General features: G+C 42.9%; 1 protein-coding gene across 6 annotated transcripts; it reads right to left on the bottom strand.

Annotated features, from left to right (window-relative positions):
* ppfibp2a (PPFIA binding protein 2a) lies at nt 1-27598 on the bottom strand. Of its 6 annotated transcripts, XM_029721273.1 has the most exons (25): nt 27385-27598; nt 27050-27159; nt 25358-25590; nt 21434-21520; nt 18957-19070; nt 16600-16731; nt 14303-14395; nt 13371-13479; nt 13117-13149; nt 12450-12511; nt 8662-8737; nt 8364-8488; nt 8047-8114; nt 7873-7933; nt 7687-7725; nt 7359-7488; nt 4860-4995; nt 4575-4703; nt 2680-2830; nt 2258-2369; nt 2037-2125; nt 1754-1876; nt 1458-1583; nt 1084-1272; nt 1-898 (listed from the first exon to the last, which is right to left on the bottom strand). In XM_029721273.1, exons 2-25 carry the CDS (start codon nt 27111-27113, stop codon nt 695-697), a joined length of 2685 nt encoding a protein of 894 aa, XP_029577133.1. In that variant the 5' UTR covers nt 27114-27159; nt 27385-27598; the 3' UTR covers nt 1-694. The 6 variants fall into 6 exon arrangements, with proteins under 6 accessions (XP_029577133.1, XP_029577135.1, XP_029577134.1 ...); XM_029721275.1 differs by lacking the exon at nt 7687-7725; XM_029721274.1 differs by lacking the exon at nt 13117-13149.

Genomic DNA, 27598 nt, shown 5'->3' with positions numbered 1-27598 from the left:
CAAAAAGCAAGCACCTGCAAATTTATTTTATTTTCAAAACATAATTATAGGCTGAGTTGGGTATTGTGTGCAAACCTGAATTATCATAAGAGCACCTTGTATTTTTACCAGTTATTAAAATATAACACAAAATAAATCAAAACAAGCTTATATAATTGGTATTAATTTTGGTACATTGTACCATAACTCAAGGCCGTTGATAGCTAAGCTACAGTAAATCCAGCAAGGTAAGGAGGAAGGCTACAATGGTCAGTAACACATAGGGGTCATGTTCTGAAGCAATGGCAGAAGATAGGAAAGTTGAATCCATCTAATTTTTCCAGGAATGCAGAGAGCGGCTTTCAAAGGGAACCATTATACAACCGTAACATTATGAATCCTCATTTAGCCGGTCAGGTCAGTCATGATTTCAACATATCCAGGTCAATTACTTGATAAGCATATCCAGTAAATAAGTAAATCCAGCTAATTATCAAACAGGATGTCCAGCTAATACCCACATCATTATATGCACACACACTGTAGCTTGTCCAGCAAATAACCATTTGGTGATAAAATCAATGCGTTAGAATTTCCCCCGAATAACAAAATCAGCATCTTGATTCAGGGAGAGCGGGGGCGTGTTTACATAGGCATGTGGGGCAGGGTTAAAAGCCATAAGATTTGCAGTCATTGGCTGAGGGGAGAGTCAGTGTCAGCTTTTGGGTCCCACCTGCTCCCGCCTCTCTGGCTCTCTGTCCAGGATGGGGCTAAGGCCTCGGACACCTACGTACGGCTGGTGGGAAACCCCATTCATGGCTGAAAGGCTCACACTGTCTATTGGGCAGATGTAGTCCGCCAAGTCATCCGGCCTCCTCTTCCTCAGGTGACTGAAGTGGGTGAAACCAAGCTTCTTGGGCTGAAATAATACAGGAAGACAAGAGCTTAAGCTAGGGTTCTCTGTACGTTTAAAAATAATCCACAGTAGTTAAATTTCAAACTCAATACAAGAAAATTAGGCAGATGTCATTACATGTACACAGTATTCACAGCACATTATAGGGTAATCACAGGCCCACTTCCATGGATACACAGCAGTCGTACCCGGACTTTTGCGGCGGTAGTGAGGGGTGCATGGCCGGTGGCGTTGGCATACTCCCATTTCTCCCGAGTGGCCTGCGTCCCCACCAGGGCGGTGAAGGCGGTGGCCAGGTGGCGGCGGAGCAGGGTCTTCTGAGGGGGGATGTTCAGCAGCATGGCCAGGGTCTCAGAGCTGAACCGCAGCTCCAGAATCTAAAGTACAGGGGTAGAGGACAGGGCTGGAGCTCACTCAAGTAGGAACACAACCATTTAAGTGCTGCATCCCGATTCTCCTGTCTTCTTCCAAAGTGTGTTCCTGCAGATGACGGGGGGTGTGCAGCTGCACACTTCAGAAAGGTTTGGGACGCATGCATGGTTCTGAGGTGCAGTCCACTCACAATTAGACCTCCATGGACCCCACTGCCCCGTAGGTTGGGTGCATACTCAGCCAGGTCCACCGCCCGAAGCCACTCCATCACACGGTGGTTGGACCATTGGATCACCTCTGAGGGAGAGGGGTTCCTCTGACCAGGGAGAGAGCGAAATGAGAGTTCCTCCACTGAGCAGTAAAATATTATTGTTAAACAAATCTTACCTAATTTCTCATCCATCATTCTAACTTTCTCTCATCCATCTTTCCCCCTCAGTCACTCATTTCCCTCCTCCCCCCACCTCAGGGTCCCCACCCTCTCACCTCCTCCCCAGGCCTTCGTCGGAGGCAGTGGGGGTTGAACTTGTTGACGTGGAGGACGTGGATAGCACACTTTATACTGAGGTGATGAAGCTGACTGGTCACCTTCAGGAAAAGCAGGTCATTCTGGGAAACAGTTTAGATACTGTAGTTCAGTAGGAAAGCTAGGGCGTATTCACTGTATGGGAACCCTTTTATATTAAATGGTGATATCAAATGAGAGCATTTACACTCAACATTTTTTGTACGATTCACTTAAAAAGACATCTCAATTGTTTGGCCTTACCACGGTGAGATACTGGAGCATCCTGCCATCTACTCGCCCCTCGTGGAACTGGTCCTTGTACTGAGGAAGGCCTATGTCATCCAACCATCCTGCATGTGACCAATCAGAGTTAACCATTTTAACTTCCTTTTAAACAAGGAATTGTGCACCTCAAATACCACACTTCTGGCAATGTCTGAATATAGTAGATTTGAATAGTACAGTTTAAGTTGTAGACGTACGTGTAACCCAGATGTGGTCCAGTTCAGAGGACTTTTCCATGGCTTTAGTACTGAACCCCCTTAGAGCCAGCTGTAATTTCTTCCTGTGTAGCGGGTGTTTGAGACCCATTTCCTGTGGACACAGATTTACATTACAATAAAGTTCCCAAAAACATGCAAGGTTTCACTGTGGTTTCCCAAAACCAATCAATGACTCTGTTTATATGTTCAGAACAACATGATCCTGATTCCTGCAGTGTTACATGTTCTCCAGATAGTATTATGACAACGCAGTGTCCATATGGAATCCTGCTGAGATTGAAAAGTTCTGAGTGACTGACAACCTACTTGTGACCCTGAGGCTGTCCTAATATAGACACCATACAAGCAACCATTTTGTACGTTTTTAAGTTCAGAGTAGCAACTCGCTCTCCCTCAATGACCTTCTCAAAGTCCTGTGGCCTTGCGGACAGGAGCGTCTGTCCGTTGTCGACCCACTGCCGGGTCAGGTTGACGTACTGGCCCAGACCATAGTCCTCCAGCCAACCACACACCTGCTCTCTGGTCCACTGGCTGAATGGAGTGTTCATATCCCTGATAAAGAGAAAGGGAATACTGATACATGCAAAACAAGGTTCTGTCTACATATATTGTATATGGCCTATTCAACATCTATACAACGTGAACAGTATGCCCTATATTGAAACAGGTGCAGTAGCAAACATATGTGACTCATTTCAGGAAACTAGGTGTATCTCGCACATCACTACTTCACAGGAGAGGCATTTCAATGTAATTTATATATTTTCTTATCAAAAAGCATTTTTTAGCAGAAATGCCTTCTGGAACATGTGAACTTTCATGTGCCTTAAAAAAAAACTTGTATGCCGTCTGTAAGTAAAAAATGTTTTTGGTTAAATTACGAGCCTAGTTGGTTTAACTATGGAAAAAGACAGTAAAGGGAAAGGGGGATAACTAGTCAGTTGTACAACTGAATGCACTCAACTGAAATGTGTCTTCCACATATAACCAACTCTTTGAATCAGAGAGGTGCCGAGGGCTGCCTTAAATCGACATCCATGTCTTCGGCGCGTCGGAATTTTGACCTTGTCAGCTCGGGATTCAATCCAGCAACCTTTTGGTTACTGGCCCAACGCTCCTACCCGCCAAGCTACCTACCGTTAGCCATGATTGGCTGAGAGAATGGTTGGGCTGGACATGCTGAGAGATGATTTCAGATTGTTCTGCCATGTAGCACTCCTGTCTATAACATAAGCTGCTAAATATGTGTAGGTAATCCTTTCTAAAGTGGATTTTTTGAAAGATATCACAAAAAAAACTGCACAAGTGTTGCTAAGGCTCTCCACTTTCTGGAGGACCGAGTTTTGAAATCAGTAGAATGCCTGGTGGAAGCAGAGTATGATAGCGAAGGAGATGGCATTTGATTGCAAATACAGAGGGAGTCAAAAAAAATAACACGGAAGGCTGTTGAATAAAACACCTGTCTGGATTACATTTTCAAACTAAGGGCAACCATGGCATTTCTGAGAAAGAGGGAGAAGCATTCATCCATGTATACGGGTAAGAGAGTCTAGCAAGCTACATTTTCAGATATTATAACATTACATTTCTAATTTTGTTAGAACGTCATTTTCATTGCACGTTAAAGGGTACCGTTAGCTAGCTAACATTAGCTGGCTGGCTAGCTAACATGGTGTGTATGATCTGTGTAGTAATGTTTTCATATTTCAGAGCCATTTACATTGCTAGTTATAGACTAGCTAACATTGAACTTAGCTAATTTGTTAGCTTTAGCTACCTCCCCTTCATGCAGGATAGTAATGTTATGAGTTGGGATTATGGTTCATTGTTTAGCTAGCTACGTCTAAACAAAAGACGCCACTATGCAAGTAACCATTTCACTGTACCGTTTACACCTAACAAGCTAGAAACTAAGCAAAATCATTGTTTAGAAAGTTGCTTTTAATTCCCTGATTTTCTAGATTTCTATATAATAAATGCATGGGATTATTGGTGTTTAAAAGGCACCAGTTATGCAATTTTTATTTAATGTAAAAAACTATTTCCAATTTTTATACATAAGACCAAATCGAGGCAGTTGGTCACATATTGGGCACACTATTTGTATAGATGGTCATAGTATCAACAAGCCATCTGTTGATAAGCAACTGTTTGCTAAGGTTACGGTTAGGTTTAGAATAAGTGTTAGGGTAGGGGATAATGTTAGTAGAAATGTTACTACATTGTTAATTCATGCCAATAATCTATTGGGGAATTAGGTGGTGTCAAGGAGTTATCCCCCAAAATCCAGTCTTACCGAACAGTGCTGCCAGACTCAGGGGTCCGGGTCAGTCTTGGCCCCGCTGTGGCACGCAGCCCCCCTCTCCTAAAGTGGTTTGGTTCCAGGTCCTCCCCCTGCAGACCCCCTGACTGGGTCCGCCTGATCCTGGAGGAGAGGACCGTATTTGATTTCATAAACATACTGTCCATAATATTCAAGACTTGGGTGTCATTCACATCCCTAAGCTTGCCATTTTAGGTGAGGTATATGCTCAATTTACTGTGTATATATTTTTATTAAAAAAAGATATACACCACTCACTTTCCCCAAAGCTTTCTGATACTGTTATTGTTCTTCAAGTGTTCTGGTGAGCCAATAGTCCGTTGACCTGACTCCGCCCCTGAAGACTGGGGTGAAAGGTCAGAGGATGAGGTGTCGTCCATTTTCTTTGTCTTTCCTGTAAGGGGGGGAAGATCTTTATTTTCTAGTTGTGTATCTATCATTGAAACATTTAAAATTGGAAGTTTACATCTGGGCGAAGGTTCTGGTTAAGCTTTCATTTGAAAATGTGCAATGCAAGAATAAAAACAATCAACTGGTTCAAAAAATGTATTTCTTTCCAGGACAACAATACAAGTAGCTGATGTTATCTTGGTGAAAAAAAGTTTCATACAGGCGGTGAACCTTCAAGAAGACTTGAATCTTAATGACTGAATTATGTTTATTGCCAATAGCCTGTGAAGAGAACTAGCACAAACATGTAAATTAACTCATAGCTAGTGCCATGGACAACCTACGTGTTCATATCCCTGAAATAAGAAACATGTATGTATTGGAAATTCAAAAATTGTATGCTGTCATCTTACACAGAGCACTGACAAACACATTTACCCCAACTGACATTTTCCCAGTCCCCAGGTCCAGAATAAATTAAAGGAAAAGTACAGCAAACTTTGTTTAACATTTTTTTTTTTTTTATAAAGCAACATCTCACGGCACAACTTCTCTCCCCCATGTGACCTACTTGTGCATGTACAGACATGTGTAACTGATAGATGCACACGCACGCATTGAAAAGCATTAACATGAAGGAATATCCCTGAAAACCTTTGCTCCAGCTGGGGCCTCGCCGCTATTAGCTTTGATCACAGTGCCACTAGCCACTGATCAGAGACCTGTGTATTTGCCCTGTCTCAAAAGGGAGGACCAGGTCTTGGTCTGATCAGCTATCTGGGGCTTTGTGCTCTGTGGTGTAGAAGGGGCCAGAACTAAGCATATGGTTTCTCAGAACAGGTCTGTCCATCATGCAACATAAGATACAGTGAAACCTACAGTATATTCTGAGGTGAAGGTGTCTGAAGCACTAATATACAGTGTGTGTGTGTGGTGGGGGGGGTTAACCTGTTGTGGTATAGTATTTTCACGGCCGGATAAAAAACGTACCCGATTTAATCTGGTTACTACTCCTGCCCAGAAACTAGAATATGCATACAATTAGTAGATTTGGATAGAAAACACTAACGTTTCTAAAACTTTTTGAATGGTGTCTGTGAGTATAACATAACTCATATGGCAGGCCAAAATCTGAGAAGACTCCATGCAGGAAGTGCCCTGTCTGACAATTTGTTGTCCTTCTGTTGCATCTCTATCGACATTACAGCATCTGTGCTGTAACGTGACACTTCCTAAGGCTTCCATTTGCTCTCTAAAGCCACCAGAAAGTGGAATGGGGTGTCTGCTGTCTCTGGGCAAAGTACAGCAGCAGAGTTTGTAAGTGGTCAGCCTGGGGATGCGCGTTCGAGACTTCTCAATTTTTTTCTTTCAGTCTTTGAATGAATACAACGTTGCCCGGTTGGAATATTATCGCTATTTTACGAGAAAAGTAGCATAAAAATGGATTTTAAACAGCATTTGACATGCTTCTAAGTACAGTAATGGAATATTTTGTCACGAAATGCGCTCGCGCGTTACCCTTCGGATAGTGACCTGAACGCATGAACAAAATGGCAGTATTTGGATATAACTATGGATTATTTGGAACCAAAACAACATTTGTTGTTGAAGTAGAAGTCCTGGGAGTGCATTCTGACGAAGAACAGCAAAGGTAATCCAATTTTTCTAATAGTAATTCTGAGTTTAGGTTGTCCCAAACTTGGTGGGTGTCAAATTAGCTAGCCGTGATGGCCGAGCTATGTACTAAGAATATTGCAAAATGTGCTTTCGCCGAAAGCTATTTTAAAATCGGACATAGCGATTGCATAAAGGAGTTCTGTATCTATAATTCTTAAAATAATTGTTATGTATTTTGTCAACGTTTATCGTGAGTAATTTAGTAAATTCACCGGAAGTTTTCGGTGGGTATGTTAGTTCTGAACATCACATGCTAATGTAAAAAGCTGTTTTTTGATATAAATATGAACTTGATTGAACAAAACATGCATGTATTGTATAACATAATGTCCTAGGAGTGTCATCTGATGAAGATCAAAGGTTAGTGCTGCATTTAGCTGTGTTTTGGGTATTTGTGATGCATGCTAGTTGCTTGGAAATGGCTGTGTGGTTTTTTGTGTCTATGTACTCTCCTGACATAATTTAATGTTTTGCTTTCCCTGTGAAGGCTTTTGGAAATTGGACAATGTGGTTCGATTCAGGAGAAGTGTATCTATAAAATGGTGTAAAATATTCCTATGTTTGAGAACTTTGAATTATGACATTTTGTGGTTTTAAATTTGCCGCTCTGATTTGTCACTGGCTGTTGAATAGTGTGGGACGATTTCGTCCCCACCTCCCCTAGAGAGGTTAATGCTTCTTTAGGCTTACTTGAGTCTCCGTCTTCACTCGCCTCTGGAGACATCTGGCTCTGTGTCTCACTGCACTCTCCCTCTCCATTATGCTCTGGGAGGGAGCCCTTCACCGGCAGGGTCTGGCACCGGTTATCTACAGGCCCATTCTGGAGAACAAACAGACAAATGAAACAATTAGAACAATAGAACATGTTTTATTTTACTTTTAATTAATTAATTTATTTTCTATAAAATTCTGATTGACAAGACACAAAACAATCATGTGGTCAGAAGTGTGACCCAAACGCAAGAGAACAGTAATGGTTAGATATGAAAGTGAAGAGTTTTGTTCACAGTAAAAATACCTCAGACACTTCAGCCTCTACAGGAATCACCACTACATGCTAGAGGTAGGAAAGGTGAAGAACAGTCATTAGATGACAAGAAGTTAGTGCTGTGATACAGATTGGGGAGAAAAGTGTAATGCCCTTTCTAGTCAGATTCTCTCACTCTGGGCAGTAAATGGTGTCAAGTGAAAATGTCCCTACTACCGTCAATGAAGATCCATTCTGTAGGTTGTCCATACTGCTTGATAAAAGTCGGGGATGTGTCCTGATAAAAATACATTATCTGATCATTCAATTCACACATAAGTATATTGATTAGTGCAACCCCATAGATCTCTTAAAGAAGTCCCATAAAAGGTGTTCCACTCCCAGTCTCACCAGAGTTCTCTCTCCTTCTGGGCTGGCAGGTGGGACACGAGCTGGGGGGACGAACTGCTGAAGGACATCTGGACCAGAGGAGAGACAGATGAGGAATATGACGGTAGCGCCGTAAACTAGTTCAACAGTCAGAAGACTGGTGGAAATGAGGCTTCTGATCCATATTGGGCAGGATCAAACATGTTTTAATCCAAAAGGCACGTTCTACCTTCATATTATGCTGATACTGAAGACTGGAGCAATTGTCAGTGTATGCTTGGGGCTGAGAGAACAATTTTTTTCCCCCCTATCTGAACATTCCCCTTCCTCTGACCCACCTCAGTCTTTTTGTTCTCAGGGAGTGCACTGGGAGGAACTGTCCTCATCACCACTCCATGCTCCCGTTCCTCACTGCTGTTCGATGGAGTACTCTCATTGGATATTGAGAGGATAGTGGGTGGAGCTATCAAAGAAAGAGTGTCATTGCTTCATACCATCATGAGTAATGGAAGTGTTCTGCTTTCTCTAGTTCATTATACATTTGAATGTAAGGAATGTTTTACCCTTGGTGGCTTTTCATTAAAACAATCAATCAATAACTAGAGTAGTACAATGTATGGTTGGGGAGATTGTTACCTTGTCTTGGGGTCACAACGTCTCTGAACTGTCTGTACTGGACTAAGAGCAGTGTGAGCTCCTCAATACGCCGGTCCTGTAACAGGGAGATTAATCCATACAGTACCTTGCAAAAGTATTTCTTCACATTTTGTGATACATTTTAATCCCACATTGTAAATCTACACAAAACACTAAATGTAATAAGTAAAACTTTGTTGTATAAGTGGTCAGCTCCCCGAGTCGAAACATGTTAGCCTGTTAGGGATAGGGGGCAGTATTTACACGGCCGGATAAAAAAACGTACCCGATTTAATCTGGTCATTACTACTGCCCAGAAAGTAGAATATGCATATAATTATTGGCTTTGGATAGAAAACACCCTAAAGTTTCTAAAACTGTTTGAATGGTGTCTGAGTATAACAGAACTCATATGGCAGGCAAAAACCTGAGAAGATTCCTTACAGGAAGTGGCCTGTCTGACAATTTCTTGGGCTTCTTGACTCTTTATTGAAAATGGAGGATCTTTGCTGTAACGTGACACTTCCTACGGCTCCCATAGGCTCTCAGAACCCGGGAAAAAGCTGAATGATGTCTTTGCAGGCCCTGGCTGAAAAACATTAGCGCATTTGGATGGTGGTCGATCAGAGTACAATGAGACTGAGGCGTGTGCACGACCCCATGTTTTTATTTTCTCTGTCTTTGAACTAAAACAACGACTCCCGGTCGGAATATTGTCGCTTTTTTACGAGAACAATTTTTATGCAATTTATTTTAAACAGCGGTTGACATGCTTCGAAGTACGGTAATGGAATATTTAGATTTTTTTTGTCACGAAACGCGTCGGGCGCGTCACCCTTATTTACCTTTCGGATAGTGTCTTGAACGCACGAACAAAACAGAGGATATTTGAACATAACTATGGATTATTTTGAACCAAACCAACATTTGTTATTGAAGTAGAAGTCCTGGGAGTGCATTCTGACGAAGAACAGCAAAGGTAATAACATTTTTCTTATAGTAAATCTGACTTTGGTGAGGGCTAAACTTGGTGGGTGTCTAAATAGCTAGCCCATCTACTCAGAATATTGCAAAATGTGCTTTCACCGAAAAGCTATTTTAAAATCGGACATAGCGAGTGCATAAGGGGCTCTGTATCTATAATTCTTAAAATAATTGTTATGTTTTTTTGTGAACGTTTATCGTGAGTAACTTAGTAAATTCACCGGAAGTTTGCGGTGGGTATGCTAGTTCTGAACGTCACATGCTAATGTAAAAAGCTGGTTTTTGATATAAATATGAACTTGATTGAACAAAACATGCATGTATTGTATAACATAATGTCCTAGGATTGTCATCTGATGAAGATCAAAGGTTAGTGCTGCATTTAGCGGTCTTCTGGGTTTTTGTGACATTATATGCTAGCTTGAAAAATGGGTGTCTGATTATTTCTGGCTGGGTACTCTGCTGACAATCTAATGTTTTGCTTTCGTTGTTAAACCTTTTGAAATCGGACAGTGTGGTTAGATTAACGAGAGTCTTGTCTTTAAAATGGTGTAAAATAGTCATATGTTTGAGAAATTGAAGTAATAGCATTTCTAAGGCATTTGAATAACGCGCCACAGGATTCCACTGGCTGTTACGTAGGTGGGACGATTTCGTCCCGCATACCCTAGAGAGGTTAATTACAGTTAAACAATTAATCAGTTTAATCGCGTGATAATAATTACAGGGAGTTATTTTGATAAACATGTCTCCAGTTAATGGTGCCCAAAGACACGACAACAGGCTGGTCATGGCTCACATCAACAGCATCCTCCCGGACACCCTAGACCCACTCCAATTTGCATCATCTGTTGGGGCGGTATGCAATCTCATTCGCACTTCACACTGCCCTTTCTCCCGTGGACAAAAGGAACACCTTTGTGAGAATGCTGTTCATTGACTACAGCTCAGCATTCAACACCATAGTGTCCACGTAGGCCATCACTAAGCTAAGGACTCTGGGACTTAACATCTCCCTCTGCAACTCGATCCTGGACTCCCTGACGGGTTGCCCCCAGGTGGTAAGAGTAGGCAGGCAACAACACGTCTGCCACGCTGATCCTTAACACTTGGGCCCCACAGGGGTGTGTACTTAGTCCCCTCCTGTATTCCCTGTTCACCCACGACTGTGTGGCCAAACACAACTCTAACACCATCATTAAGTTTGCTGATGACACAACAGTGGTAGGCCTGATCACCGACAACGATGAGATGGCCTATAGGGAGCTGGTCAGAGAACTGGCAATGTGGTGCCAGGACATAAACCGCTCCCTCAATGTGAGCAAGACTAAGGAGCTGATCATGGACTACAGGAAACGGCGGGCTGAACAGGCCCCCATTAACATCAACGGGGCTGTAGTGGAGCGGGTCGAGAGTTAAGTTCCTTGGTGTCCACATTACCAACGAACTATCATGGTCCAAACATACCAAGACAGTCGTGAAGAGGGCACATCACACTTATTCCCCCTCAGGAGACTGAAAAGATTTGGCATGGGTCCACAGATCCTCAAAAAGATTCTACAGCTACACCATCGAGAGCATCCTGACCGGTTGCATCACCGCCTGGTATAGCAACTGCTCGGCAAGGCGCTATAGAGGGTAATGCGAACGGCCAGTACATCACTGGGGCCAAGCTTCCTGCCATCCAGGACCTATATAAATAGGCGGTCTCAGAGGAAAACCATAAAATTGTCAGAGACTCCAGTTACCCAAGTTAAAGACTGTTCTCTGCTACCGCACGGCAAGCGGTATCGGAGCGCCAAGTCTAGGACCAAAAGGCTCCTAAACAGCTTCTACCCCCCAAGCCATTAGAACGCTTTACAATTCATAAATATCGCCACCGGACAATTTACATTGAACCCCCCTCCCCCTTGTACACTGATGCTACTCGCTGTTTGTTTGTTACCTATGCATAGTCACTTCGCCCCCACCTACCTGTACAGATTACCTCAACTAGCCTGCTATATAGCCTCATTGTTATTCTGTTACTTTTTATTTTAGTCTACTTGGTAAATATTTTCTTCTGCTTGATCTGCACTGTTGGTTAAGGGCTTGTAAGTAAGCATTCCACGGTAAAGTCTTGTTTTCGGCACATGTGGCAAATAAGGTTTGGTTTGATCCATTTTAATCCCACTTTAACACAAAATGTGAAATAATCCAAGTGGTCTGAATACTTTAGCAAGGTACTGTAAATGGCTTTCTCCATACGCTTTTAACATAAGAGTTGAGAAGTGTGGAGTGTGACATGGGCACAGCTGGAAATCAGAATAGTGGTAACTGAGTGCGTGTGTGTGTTTTGAAGTTGTGCCAGTGCCCCTGGCCTGGTCTAGTTTCTCTTAACAGACCAAACTCCAGAATTAGGTCTGGCATATTCAGCACTCATTAATTGTGGCTTTGCCTAAAATGGATGGCTGCGGGGAGAGCGAGCGAGCATAAGGCCCATTTGTTCAAAGATTCCACCCGTGCGTGCAACTGTAAGAGTACAAAAGCCCTACTGTGCTATTAATGCCTGTGGGTGGTGCTACTGGTGTGTGGATACATACACCATCGGCTTTCCAGCAGCCCCTGCGATCCAAACAGTACTGATGGTTGTGCTGTGTATGCCAACACTGCTTAATGTATACAATGGTACTCAACTATATACAAAGCAATGGGATCACACTGTTCAATGTTTTATTTTGTGATGTATGCCAAATTACATCTCACTACTGGACCAAGAGAGAAAAACATACATTTACAGTAACCTTTGACAGCCGCCTACTCACCTTTTCATCATTGGCAACCAGCAGTGTCTCCATCCCCGTCTTTAACCTTTGGAGCTCCTGGTCTGTAGAAAGGAGTCATACTGTAGTTGCCATCATGTACCTTATGTATGCAGTACTATAATATGACAATGTATTTGCAATCTTTCATTTTCTACCACATTTAAGCATATATTAGGGATATGTAAAATAGATGGCGCAGAACTTCTCTCAGATGGAAAAGGTCTCATCTAGCCAGGGAAAGTCAACAGTATGAGCTAGGGGTCCATACAATAAAGCAGAAATGAAGTATAGAAAGTTGACAGGCAGCCATGGGCAATGGAAAAGACATCTTCTGAAAATGAAACTTAAATCACTCAACTACAGTATACCCCTAGTAGCAAGAGCACAATGCCATAAAGGTTATGGTACTGGACACCAGTTGGCTGACATTAACAGATCAAGAGTCCCTTCCCAGTGGAAATTCTGATCAATATACTCAGTTGAAGAAATGTGAGCTCATTAAAATGTTGGCAGACAGAGGAAGCCAAGGTCCATTCCTGGGTTTGATTTTCTTGGAGCCCCACAACAGGGTATGCATGACAGTTTGAAAGGAGTGCATTTAGGGAAGGGATAAGATGGTGAGGTTGAAAGCAATGTGTTAAAGTTGTTAAATAGTGTTAAGGCTTACGCTTGTTGTTGAGCCTTCTCCTGTACATATCCTCTAACAGTGGAAATTATGCAATGTGGAGAGAGAGAACCATTGTTAGACACCACTCACATGCAGGCACACCTTTTGCTACCACTGTTGCAGCATGTTATTGATCCATGACTGACAAAAACCTGTTGACTAGTCACCAAGAATGGACACACAGCTCCTTCATTACAGAACAACCCTGTATTAAAGTTATGCAGTTTGGAAGAAGCGTTTGTTTGGGTGCTTACCTCTCTCTGAGGTCTCAGTGGATAGTGGTCTGGCCAGGAGCTGTGTGTGCAGGCTGTCTATCTCAGCATTCTTACTGAGCAGGAGCTGCTGGAGGTCTGATAGCTCTGCCTGTGTGATGTGGGGGGGGGAAGAGATCAGGAGCATGCATAAGCTAAAACACACTTATGCTCTCAGAAAGACAACATACTGACACAGTTTAAGTCAACACATTCATAACATAATCCTCATACAACTGTTGGAGACTAAGTCAAATCAATGTTTATTGGTGGCGTAAACTGTTTAGCAGATGTTATAGCAGGTACAGCAAAATGCTTATAAATACACACTCAAGCTTGGAATCTAAAGCTGATATTTACATGATTTGGCTGGTTCATCTTTCCAGAGCAGGCTATATGTTTATATAGGGACTGAAGTTCATAGTAACGCAACCACAACCAACATGACCATATATAGCCTGATAATATAGTCAAAAATGTGTTAGACTAGCAGTGATTAAAGTTAAAATACATATGACCAAAAAGAAGATTCATGTCTTCATGTCTGTCCCGAGTGAAAGTAAAAAAAAATAGCTCAATGAAGAAGTTCAGGCAAAGGTGAAATTGAGGGGTGGAGAGTGCAGGGGAGTGAAAGAGTGAGCCAGAGAGGTATGGCAATGGGGTGTGTTAACCAAGGTATTGTTTAACCGCCAAGAGAAACCACCAAGGGACTGTGCCACCATTTAAATCTATTTCTACAAAGAAAATGGTCAGCAGATTTGTTAAGAAAATAAGCTTTTGTGAATGACTTTCGTGTCTGTATGACTCATCTAACTGGGCAGAAAAGTACATTGGACAGAGTTTAGGAAAACTGCAGTTAGCAGAGGAATCTGGGCACTACTAGTACAGTCTAGACATAACAGGAGAGGAGGTAGGCTAACATATGTTTGTTATACCTTTGTTGCTTTGAGTCTCCTCTCATACTGGGACTTCTGGTCTTCAAGATGGTCTACTTTCTCCTTGAGAAGTCTGAGCTCTTGAAGTATGACCTGGGGACATTGATAAGAGGATATCCAACTTGTAAATGTCATTGTCACAAATGTACATCAACAGATAATGGATTGTTTTAATAGTCTGGAGACTGTCGATTAGTCCATGAGTTCTATCTGTTAACTATTCTCACAACACCACAATGAAATGCCTCTTAAAAATGATGCAGTACTGTGCATTGATCAACCCCCTTATCTACACACTAAATGGGATTGCATTGGGTCTCATGAACTTTGCATGTGCAAGTTTGGTGGTGAGGGGTTCATTAGTGCAAGCACAGATCTAAGTGTCAGAGCCATGCCATACACAGTGATGGACGACTACATGCTTAGGATCAAAGGTCATGCAGACATTCTCTGCCTACACTCCCTCTTCCACAGCAGCACTGCTCCTCAGTACTGGAGCTATTATCCATGCCTGAGAATGTGATCACGTCAGGAGGCTCCTCCAGCCCACTGTCGTGTACCTCCTCTGGGCTACCATCACAGGTGAGCCCATGGTCTGGGTTTTGGGCATCCGTGGACCCAGTGTCGCAGGCCTTCTGTAGGCTGTTATCAGCCTGGCCTGTTTTCTCCCGGATCCTGCAATTGATTTCCTGCTGAAACCTACACATCTGCTCCTGCAGCTCACTAATCAAGTTCACGACACTCTGACACACAAAGGGAAGAGGGAAATAAGGAAAATTATTATTATTTTATTAAACACAGGATGAGAGGAAGAATGAAAAAAGGGAAGGATTGTGTCTGGTGTTCCTCAACGATATACTAACACTTTTTTTTTACACCCATTTAGTTTATAAATTAACAAATGAAATATTTAAAGCCATGCACTGTTTTGGGTTTATATGTCTGAGTGAACCACAATGAGAAACACAGCTCTGTGAGGTCTAAGCACACTCTGGGCCTGTGAAATAGTCTTGTCGGGGTAAATATGCTTTTGGCCTACTGTAGTGAGAACAAAAGGTGCCTAATATCTCTCTCTCACACACACACACGTGTATGCTACTGCCACATGAAAGAAACAGTCTAGTCCATTAGAGCAAGGCATGTTCTCATACTTAGAGTGTAAACAACCATAGAGCTATGCCTGGACCGTGGACGTATCACATGGTGTCCAGTATAGAGGATATGACAGATATGGAGAGCTGTCCACGGCTATGTATAACCATGAGCTTAGTGACTCCGCTCCAGAGCAGGGAGGCCTCCAAAGTGAGTGTCAATGTGTGTGCGTATTCACACGCATACTGTATGCTTGAATGGTCACATATGGCACATCAGTGGAATGTTCAAAGCAGAGGTCTCATTCTCTCCAGTCAGCTGTCATAGGGAAGGCAGTGTGTGTACATGACCAGAGCAGAAAGACTATTGCACCACATGTCCTTACATTACTAAACCTACTGAATATCCTCTACATTACAAACCACAGGTATGGATAATTTCCTGTCTAAAGTGTTATGCTACCCGGTCTTGAAAGGGGTAGGGTTGCCTCATTTGACACCTTCCTCTGCAGCTCATACAATAGGCCAGTCATGATTTCAACAACATCAGGACTTTAGACTGAAACGTAAAACCTGTTGCCGAGTTAAAGCCTACTCACCCTCAGGTTTACCCAGTCATCCATCATGGCTTCACATAGTATGGATGTGCTCTGAGGCACAAAGGCTCATTGACAAGCCATGTGTTGCAATAGTTCTGAGGAAAATGTTGGAACTTACCATCATGTGGTGATGGGTGTAGGTAACCCAACATACCATATGGGCTTAAGCAAACAAATTTCAGGTTGAACTAAAAACACAGAGCTAGGACTCCATGGAGAGAAGTTTCATGCCTAGGTAGTCCAGGAAGAGGGTAGAGTTCATTTTACTCTGTCTTTAAAAGTATGTTTGTCATAAAGTCAGCTGCTGAACACATGGTTGGGTCTCCCAAAACATGAACCGGACTTCTACATGCACACCTATCATTTCCTGATAAAGCTCACTTCACTAAACAGATGTTAAACCCCCTTAGAAAGAGTCCTTACGGAATTCAACTTCCCTATACTTGTTTAAGCGCAACATTAGACTAAAAACAAATAACCTGTCAGTTGTTCTAATCACAGACATGCTAGTCTGTCTCAGGTACTGCATCTGTCTCTCTGACCACCTCAGTCTTACCTAAGCTTAGTATTACACTCATCACCCCTCCGTGTGTGTGTGTGTCCTTACCTCTGCTTTGTGCTGCCTCTCTACTCCATGAATCTGTTTCTCTTCCATGTCCACTAGCTTCAGTTTCAGGTAAGACACCTCTCCCATCAGATCCAACTTCTGACTCTCCAGTGACGTCCTGCTAAGGCGCTCCTGCCACCAGGGGAGACACGTGTTAATACACCAATCATGCAAATGGTTAGAGACCACACACACTGACCGTTAGAGACAGAGGTACAAAGACACCAAGCCCAAACAGAACTTCAACTCTGGACACTAAAGAAGCTATCGTCTAGCTCTGCTCAATTCTCTCAAAGTCAGACAAACCCTCTGCTGTCAGACGCAGTCCACACAGCTAAATATACACAGCTTCTGGGCACTATTTTTACTGCCCCTCTCAAAGGCAAACACATAAGCACAAAGCATGCAGAGGAGAGCGTAAAAGCGCCCACAGAACCCTGCACAGTTCCCATACAACAACAAATATAAGTACTGTAGAGGGTCAGCACATGCCTTCCTATTTAAATGAGGATTGCTATCAATCAAACATGCTGATTAGGACCTTGCTTGAAACACTAATTATCCCTCTTCATCAGAAAAACTGTCCCCTTTGAAAGTCCCCATTTCTCTCAACAGCTAATTATGTTGATTTCAGGCAGGTGCAAATTCTCAGAGGCTGCCCAATTCTGATATTTTTTTCACTCTTTTGTATTTTGACCAGAGCAGCTCTGAAAAAGCTCTGATGTGAAAAGATCTGATCTAATTGACCAAAAGACCAATTAGTGAAAATATATCAGAATTGGCCTGCCTGTGTAAACACAGCCTTAGAAAGGTCCAAGGAAAATATCGGAAGCACTGAGGCAGTCCAACCATGGGCATTTAAAAATGTAGCTTTTTTTAAGCGAAAAGGGTTTGTTTTCTGAGAGGTTTCTGGGAGAGTGCACATGGAAAATATTAGAGCTGTGTCACTAGTAAGAGATTTGCGGCTCAGGTCCAAAGCCTCATAATGACCAAATCTCATGGAAACAAACCCAGCCCTTCAAAACAACCATGCTGTACAGAGTTAACCAGGGGTGTATTCATTACAAAAACTGTTTACTGTGTAAGAACCAAATGGAAACAAACAGAGCAAAACAAAAGTTTCAATTCGACAAATTCAGGTAGGTCCCTCACGTTTCATTCCTTTTGCTTCTATTTAATGAACTTTTTGCAACAGAATTGAAGTTTGCAATGGCTACCAAATGAAATGCATTGAAGGCATCTGAAGACAGTCTAACAAAGTCTGCATAGTATACAGAATTTATTTGGGGGAACTTTGGAGCAGTTGAAAGCCTCTCCTTGGAAGGATGATATACTGTAGCAAAAACAACTTACTAGTATGCTAAGTTTGTCCTACCTCAGTTATCAGTTTGTATAGACTGACAATAGTGCTTTTCATGCATGAAGGCTAAAGAGGTTGCTGTCATGAAGTTATCTTAGCTCAGTTGTAAAGAGGATCCTTGATTCTGACTGAGTTTCCATGTCTGCTCTGAGTTTGAACTCCACTGCACCTCACAGGAGTGGAAGACATGGACACCACCTCTACTGATGACAGAGCACTCCCTTCGACTCCCTCTATCCCTGCTCTCTCTCTCTCTCACTGCTTCTTAATCTCTGTCCATTCATTCTCTCGTTGTCCCTTTACACCTTCTCTTCCATTTCTCTCTCATTCTCTGTCCCTCCACTCCCTCTTTCCAACCCTCCCAGCCTGAGGCAATGTGTCCGACCTCATCTGGGTGGTTACGGGTGTGACCAACTATGCTCTCTGTCCTGTGCACACCTGCCCAGACAGACCAGCCCTTGAGCAGAGCACCATGACCAAACCTTCCAGAGCAGACGGCTGCTGCACTCCAAGAATCAGTCCTGGATGGGAACAGACCACACTAAATATTTGGGTTGTCACAGAGATCTAGAGCCTGGCTCACTGGAATCCCGGGGAGGAATTTCCTCCGGGGATATTGGGCTCTCTAGGAGGCAGTCTACCATGAGACTCAGCATGTCTAGACAGTCTGCTAGGAGACAGAGTGTCTAAATCTAAATGTCCCCTACTCACACATGCATTATTTTAAAGTATTCTAGTCATACATAAAGCAAATGTCATGTCAGTCTAAGGGAGAAGGCATAATATTTGTGCTGCTGTGATTCAGACTTTCAGAACCCAGTTTGAATAGAAACAGGAACTGTTTGGAAGTGAACAGGAACTGTATGGAAGTGAACCTGATAACCATACAAAACGAGGAAGTTGATATCATACTAAAGCCTGTCTATACTTAGACTGTGAATAAGGTTGCAGTTCAAAGGTTTGTATGAATGGAAGAGGACCAGTGTGAGGTCCTTACCTGCTGCAGCATCTCTTCTGTAGAGTTGAGCTTGTGTTGATGTTCCTCCAGAGAACTTTCCAGATCACTGATCTTTACTCCCTGAGCTTCCACCTGGTCTGTCAGAACGCTCACCTGTGTGTGTGGAATGGAGGAGAAACTCAGTCACACTAGTAGACAGCAATACTTCAAAATTTCTGACACCTCCTTTCAATGTTGTCAACCCCCTTGACCTCTGTTCATGCTTCATTCCCACACTCACTTTCTCCCTCCCTCCCTTTGCTCCTTCCTTCCCTCCCTCCTTCCCTCCCTCCCTTCATCCCCCTTTCCTGGCTCTACCCTCCACCTGCGAAGTTATCTAACCCCAACATCCACATGCACTTTCTCAAAGTCATTAAAATCACCTCTCTCTGCCTGCCATCCATTTCACAACCTATCAGCTCCTTAATTGATATACCCTTCACACTGCCAGATAACAAATATTTCCAAAGCTGAATGAAGGACTCTTTGTCGTTCATGAGTTTTTCTCAGTTCAACTCATCCGGCTGGCTCTGCACTACTCATGATATAGATACAGCTGCTGAGAAAACAAACTACCGATAAAGCCAATCAGTTACAAAAGGCAGGGCTCAACCAGCCAATCAGATGGATTTTAGCGGAGGAACATGTTAGTGTGTACATGAGACCTATACACAACAACAAGACATCACATCTGACAACAAACAGAGGTGTGTTGTAGCCAGCAAGTCTGGACCTGACTACAGAAAAACCCTTACTCAACATCCCTGAGAACTAGTGTACACACACACACACACACACACACACACACACACATAAACTTAAGAAGTTCTGCCCCCCCCCCCCCCCCCCCCCCCCCCCCCGGTTTGGGACCGCTTCCTTTTAGGTGGTTGTAAAATGTAATCTCTCTTTTCTGGATTTTGATAATTAGCAGGTATCGGCCTAATTCTGCTCTGCATGCATTATATTGATCTACGTTGAACAGTGAGGATATTTTTGCAGAATTCTGCATGCAGAATTCATCTCTCACTAAATCTCTCTCTACAACTCTCTACATCTCTCTCTTGACATCTCTACATCTCTCTCTCTCTCTACATCTCTCTCTATCGCTCTCTCTACATCTCTCTCTCTCTACATCTCTCTCTCCCTCTCTCTCAATTCAATTCAAGGAGCTTTATTGGCATTGAAAGTATATGTTAACATTGCCAAAGCAAGTGAACCATCTATCTATCTATCTCTCGCTCTCTGTCTCTCTCTACATCTCTCTCTCAATTCAATTCAATGTGCTTTATTGGCATGACGTAACAATGTACATATTGCCAAAGCTTACTTTGGATATTTACAACATTAAGATAATAATAATCAATATTGTCAACAATTGAACAATAACGATTTAGAGGACATGTGCAGGTTGGTCTGTGCTCACTGAGCCTGTACTTTGTCAAGGTTTTGATCAGTAAGGGCCAGATAGCACTGCATTTTGCATTGTGCTTGTGTTTCCCAATAAGCAATGCAGTTTTGATTTGACTGTGTTGTAATTTGGTTTATTCTGATTGATTGGATGTTCTGGTCCTGAGGCTTCAGTGTGTTAGTAGAGCGGTTTTGTGAACTCAGCAACAGGACCAGCTGGATGAGGGGACTCTTTTCTTTCCTCAGGTCTCTCTCTCTCTCTCTCTCTCTCTCTCTCTCTCTCTCTCTGTCTCTCTGTCTCTCTGTCTCTGTCTCTGTCTCTGTCTCTCTCTCTCTCTCTCTGTCTCTCTCTCTCTCTCTCTCTGTCTCTCTGTCTCTCTCTCTCTCTATGTCTCTCTCTCTACATCTCTCTACGTCTCTCTCTCCATCTTTCTACATCTCTCTCTCTCCATCTTTCTACATCTCTCTCTCTCCATCTTTCTACATCTCTCTCTCCATCTTTCTACATCTCTCTCTCTCCATCTTTCTACATCTCTCTCTACGTCTATCTCTCTACATCTCTCTCCTCTACATCTCTCTCTCTACATCTATCTCGCTACATCTCTCTCTCTCTACTTCTAACTCTCTACATCTCTCTCTCTACATCTGTCTCTGTCTCTTTGTCTCGCTCTCGCTATTTTCTATCTCCCTCTCTCTCTCTCTCTCTCTCTCTCTCTCTCTCTCTCCCGCCCTCTGTTATGACTGATACATGATAGAGCTACTACTGTTTATATTTTATTGAGGGCACCAGGGGGCCAATGCAGTGTAATGTATCCTCTTGTATATCAGTAGGCTCATATTCAACTCGGGGGAATCAACTTCAGCTGAATTGAAATAATAATTGCTGTTGGTGAGGGGTATATAAACATTACTACAACTCCTTTATATGCCAATGTTCCACGAAACACACATGCCTACAGACACGGATAGCTAAAAATACACAATTCTCTCCCATACAAACACACAAATGCATTATGGCAAATACAAAACATACACATGCATACATTGTTTATGACATAAGGTAATCTTACCTGGAGGACAAGGGACTCTTTGTCTCCCTCTAAGCGTGTCAATCGTTCTTGGTTAGTCTCGCCATTCACAGGGGACTGCTGGTTTACCTACAGAGGAGCGGTCAGTTACTGGTCAATTTGTGGTCAGTACAAGTACAACTGTGAAGTGAGAGGAGTTACCCACAGTGTCAGCTCTACCTTGAACCAGGGCTCTCTGAAATGAAAGCTCAGACTCTGGAGAGAACAACAAGAACACACACACACAGCATTGGTATCACATTTCATATAACCTATTGTGGCCGTGGGGTGAGAAGGTCATGAGTGTGGAATTCTGTAAGAGGTTTATGCTTCTTAAGCTTTCATCAAATGATGATGTATATTTTACTATTCTAAGAATTTAATATTTTCTTCTCGACCAAGGTTGCAAGACCTCAGGCCTTCCTAAATAATGGCTTAGCCGTTCATGTATGAAACCAAATTAGAAGAAATTGCTGAGAAATCCAGACTTTTTTTAAACCACAACCATGGAAAGTTTGTGGCACAGCGACTTTGAGAGTGAGCCAGCCAGCTCAAGTGGTTTACAGTAATTGTGAAATACCATTAAACCCTTAATAGACTATGTAAGAACACTCTGCAGATCTAACTGTTGAAGATTCAGAATCCACAGCATGTGGCTGGAGTTTAACTTCCTTCAAGAGTCATAGGAAAAAGAAGACAAATGATGCATATAGCCATATCTTTTGAACAATAGAATATGCAAATGCATTATCTCTTCAGTTATTTCAAGTGCTGCAAATAACAAATATTTGCGCAACATAAACATCCTGTTAACAAGTCCAAATAAGCAAGTCAGTTTGGTAAAAGAGAGAGAAAAAGCCTTTGTATATTATCATCTATCAGGCCATTTTGTGTCCAAGTTAATCCATGACAACGAGGTCCAGATGGGACCAGCCAGCAAAGAGCTAAAAACGTCTCCCTAATGACAGCAAGATGGTGAAGGAGAATTCAGGAATGGGCTGATCATAACTACATCCAGTCTAGTTCTATCAGGTCTATTTCAGGTGCTTCCTGTCCTGTGCCTCCCAGAGGAAGGACAAAGTCTGAAGTGAAAACACATGTTGCCCATCCATTCATCTATTCTCCTCAGGTACTATGACCTCTTGACCTGACTGGTGTTTACCTTTCACGCATCCCAGTATCTCCTGACACATGTTGCCTGCCCCTAATTGGTGATTGGTCACTGGGACCTTGATTGCTGATTGGCTGCAGGGACAGTGAAACAGGTTAAGCCTGGTGCACAAGCTCACCATACCAGATCTGGTTCCCATTTAGTGACACGTTTAAATGTTTTCCTCCTATCCTAGATAACATCCATTTTGCCACAGACTCAGAAGGGGCCTACAAATTCTTAATTGCAATTCAGTAAAAGTTCCTCAACAGGTGGATTGACAGATTAGCCATATAGCTAATTGAACTATACGGAAATAAAGTTTTCCTGTTATCGTACCATGTATGAAGGCTATGTAGAAGCTCATCCAATCATAATCACCTGCAGAGTTTTGGGTATAGTTCCCTTAAGGAAAGGCACCTCAATCAGTCAATCTGATTTCTCTGTGAGAGCTTTCCATGTCTGGAACACACTGCCATCAGACACACACAACTGCACCAGCTATCCCACCTTCACAAAAAACAAAGACATGGCTAAAGGCCAATCAGACTTGTGAACATAATCCCCAGCTGTGTATTGCCGCTTTCCATGTTGTCTAGCGTGTGAGGTGTGTAAACACTGTTGCTTTTATATCTTTTGTTTTGTTGCTTTTTTTCCTATTGTTCTGCATGCTACGTGTTGCTTGTTCTATGTTGCTCTGCATGTGCTCACTGCTCATTGTTTGTCTGTATTGTAATTGTTTTAAGAACAAAATAAAAATAAAATTAACTTAAATAAGTAAAATATTATATTATTCCTGTTCAGTAAATAAATGCAGGGAGAGTTGGGTCCTGCCTCTATTGTATTGTATTGTGTTTTGGAGAACATAGAGGTCATGGTAGCAGTTACTGCCTTTTTGTTTTTTAGGGCAGTATGATGCACAACGTTCCAGCTTACGGTCAAAACAGGTGAGTCTGTACTATCAAAGTTTCTAACTGTGTTACAATGAGCAACTCCACAACACAAGTCTTTCTCCATGTGCATCTCCAGTATGCAAGGAATTTCACTGTCTGTGTACAATAACAATAACCAGATTCCTCTATACAGATGCAGTACAGATGTGTAAGCAGGGAAAATGCATGAAAGTGAAACCTCAATGTCTCTTACCTTTTTCAGCCAGGCAAAATGCTTATAAAAATCTATGTTATACTCCATTCTTTTGGCCCATTGTAGCTTTGATTAGTTCCTCCCTCAAACTCTACACTGTAACTTAGAGAGAGATTAATAGTGTAGAGCTCAGAAAGAAAGATACTTTATTACTGTTAATCTCCCTGAATCTTTCTATCTTCTTCCTCTTCCCCTCCTTCCCTCCCTCTTGCTGCAGAGAGACTGTAGTGGGGACCCTATGGTGTGCTGTGTCTGGGTCGGACCCTGGCTGTGCGGTTTGGAGCCCAGACAGAGGCAAGCTGAGAAGTGGCTAGTCTCCCTCTCTTTCTTCTCCTCCCCTCTCTCTCTCTCTCTCTCTCTCTCTCTCTCTCTCTCTCTCTCTCTCTCTCTCTCTCTCTTATGCACACACACACAAACACTCTCTCTCTCTCTTGCTTTCCGACTCTCTCTCTTTTCATCCCTCTCCGTCTCATACACAAACATTATCACTTTGTTATTTTTGTCTGTATTTCTCCCCCCCTTTCTTTCTCTCTCTCTCTGAAGTACCCCTCGTTGAAGCTACTTTTGTGATCTCTCTAAAGGGGCACCGTAGAGAGGGAGCATTTTGCTATACATGCTTGTCACAGATGTGGTACAAACCAGGAAAGGTAGGTAGACAGAGAGGAGGGGGAGGAGGAAGAGAAAGAGGAGATTAAATAGGCGGGAGGGGAGGGATGGAGGGTAGGTGAGGAGGATGAAAGGGGGAATAGGAAGGGGAGGGAGGGGGATAGAGGAGTGGAGTGGAGTTAGTGAAGTGGAGTTAGGTGGGGAGAGTATCAGATGTTCCTTTCCTTACCCTGAATGTGCATAGTAAGTATGTGATAAAGTTTATGTGCAAATAAAACCAACATCAAAATGCAAGCAGGAAGGAGTGGATAAAGAGAAGAAAGAGGAGGAAGGGATGGAGGAGGGGAACTAACTGCTCCCAGTCTGAGCAGCAGCAGCTACCTCTGGATCTCATTACCTTTGGCAGATGAGAGACCCCTGCTCTGGCTCCTACTCCTGGGTGGAGAGGGGATGGGAGGGGGCATCCACCCCTGAATAAAGACCACCACAAAACAGACCTTATGCCTTCATGTACCCTATAAATACTGTACATGACCTATAGTTGTTCACCCAGCAATTCTGTCTGGCCTCCTACAGTGCATTGCATTATTTGCAGGTAGAGTTCTCAGAAATCATAGGCTCTGTGTGGGAAAGGGGGATACCTAGTCAGTTGTACAACTGAATGCATTTAACTGAAATGTGTCTTCTGCATTTAACCTAACCCCTCTGAATCAGAGAGGCATGGGGGGCTGCTTTAATTGACATCCATGACACCAGCACCCGGGAACAGTTGCTGGGGGTTATCTACCTTGCTCAAGCCTCCTTTCAGTTACTGGCCCAACGCTCTTAAATGCTAGGCTACCTGCCGCCCTTCTGGCTGGTGGAAGTAAGCTTGATTCAATAGCTGCCGTTACTGCAGAACAGATTTGATCATTGTAGCCATGTATTGTACAATGGAACCCAGAAACAAGGTTTCCTGAAAAAAATACACCACACTAGCCAGTTTAGTGTGTGAAGTGAGTTTAGGCTGTGTTGAAGGTACTCACCCCTCCCTTTTCCAGCCACTCTAACAGGGTTTGTGCTGTGTCTATGGGGACCTGTCTCCTCATGGACTCCTGGTCCACCTGGCCCTCCAGGGCTACCCTGAGATCCTCTACCAGCTGCACCACCCTGATGTCGGGGGTAATGGCTGAGGTCAGGGCGGGAATGAGGGCAGAGTCCGAACCCTGGGAGGGGTAACTCTGGGCCCCAAACTTCAAGAAGGCCTCGCAGAACCCTCCTGCCAATAAAATGAAATAATTTAGGTTAGAGTTATGCTTAGGGTTAGGGCAAAGATCACAGTGGTGATACAGCCATCAGAGCCTTAATGCTAGCTTTCCCAGAGTCTAGCAATCCATTTTGACTTGTTTTGATTTTCTGAAATCGGATTACTATAAACTGTTCGGTGTTGAATATATTGTATGTGACTGCTCCACAAACAGGCTGTCAGGATTGCTGAGTGAAAGTACTATGTGCTGATGAATGTCTCATGTTAGTTTGAATTTCCAAAGCGAGTCACTGAATACATCAACATACTGTGTGAAATAATTGAAAACATCCAACTGCTACCTAGCCAGACCACTGGAGGGCACACTCCCACTACAAGGCTAGCTTCTACAGTGCCTGAATGCTGTCAGCTTTGAAAGTGTTCTCTATAGGGATATTGTAAGAACATTGTATGTTGTATTGACCGTCTCTATGAGTAAAGGCAGTGGGTCAAAGTGCTGTGCTCTGATGGTCTTTTAAATATTGCACTAGTCTGCACAGATGTATATATTCATGATCTCATGTCACCTTAGATGCTTGCCTGTTATGGGAATTGCTAGAATGATCATTATTAGCATTATGCTAGCCTGTATGACTATCTCTATGGGTGATGTCATTGTTTTCTCAGTCTTAGAGCAGTGTGCTGGGGGTCATTAGCACTATGCTATCTCTATTATTAGGAACCACAACAGAGTCATCAGATATACTGCTGTGGTTGTGACAAACAGTGGTGACTGAAATGTATCACCCCTGTAAGAAAACAGGGAGAGCTGAACAACATGGAGAGTGAGCTAAGTTATAGAGCAAGGTGGACAACTACAGACAAGGATGAAGAGAAAATAAATAAAACCTTACTGTTGTATTTGTCTTTCTTGCTAGCACCGATCTTGCTGACAGCTGCTTTATTGAGGAACGTTTTTACATTCTATGATTGTGACGTGGTTTTATGGACCTTAGTTGAATGCACTGACTGTAAGTTGCTCTGGATAAGAGTGTCTGGTAAATGACAAATGTAAATGTAATAAAAATGATAGAGTATGAATGGAATAGATCAGGTGTGGGAAGAAGAGAGGTAGCTTAAAAGACTAGCAGAAAGGTTGATATACAGTAGCCTACTGACAAGGACCATCTAATCAAAACCTGCAAGTTTCCCCCAGTAAATCTGCTCTAGTTGGAAACAAACTCAATCCCAGTATCTCAAACTTCAAGATCACAAGAGGAACTTTCCTTTCCTCATTTCATGTAAAATCTAAAGTAAACAATTTTTTAGATTATGCTTAGAAAGAACTGAACACAATGTAACATTCCTGCTCTAAGTTCATCTATTTAAATCTCAATGAAACCTTCAAGACAATATCAAATACCAGTCTAAAGAGAGCAGTAATTGCAAGCCGGGTTGCCTTTGAGGAGGTCTTAATAAAATGGAAACGTACCAGCGATAATGTCATCCATTTGCTCCAAGGCTGCCTCCAGCATGTGGCTGGCATCTGACGCCATGGCAACGGGCTACTTCATACACTGTTACTCACTGGATCACCTTGAACTAGTAGAAATTGAAATAGAGAAATAGAGAGAGGGGGAGGGGGATGCGGGGAGTGAGAGTAGAGCCGGTGAGAGGAGGGTTTGAGAGAGATGGAGACGGGCAGAAGGAGCAGAATGGAGGGGAGTAAGAGATGGGACAGTTTTTAATCATGAACTAAAATGTAAAACCAGTCAAAGAGATTCTAATCAGCACTCAGATGACTGGAGCTTTAGGGAGTACTCTTACCTCTTAGATCCATTTACAGCAAAACAACAACAGCTGCCCCAGCCCTTTTTCCCATGTAAATATCCTCCATGGATGTGGCTTTTGGCTTTAAATATTCCTCTCATTTTGCGGGCGGAGTTCTTGCCATTGTCAGCAGTCCTATCCACTTGGGATGGAATACCAACCTTGGCATTGTTTGTGTTTTTGTGGGCCTCCCCAAGCTGTGTCACTAGAG

The sequence above is a fragment of the Salmo trutta genome, chromosome 29 (genome assembly GCF_901001165.1).
Source record: "Salmo trutta chromosome 29, fSalTru1.1, whole genome shotgun sequence".
NCBI lineage: Eukaryota > Metazoa > Chordata > Actinopteri > Salmoniformes > Salmonidae > Salmo > Salmo trutta.
The sequence above is the reverse complement of the archived record's forward strand: the minus strand, read 5'-3'. Positions and strand labels throughout refer to the sequence as shown.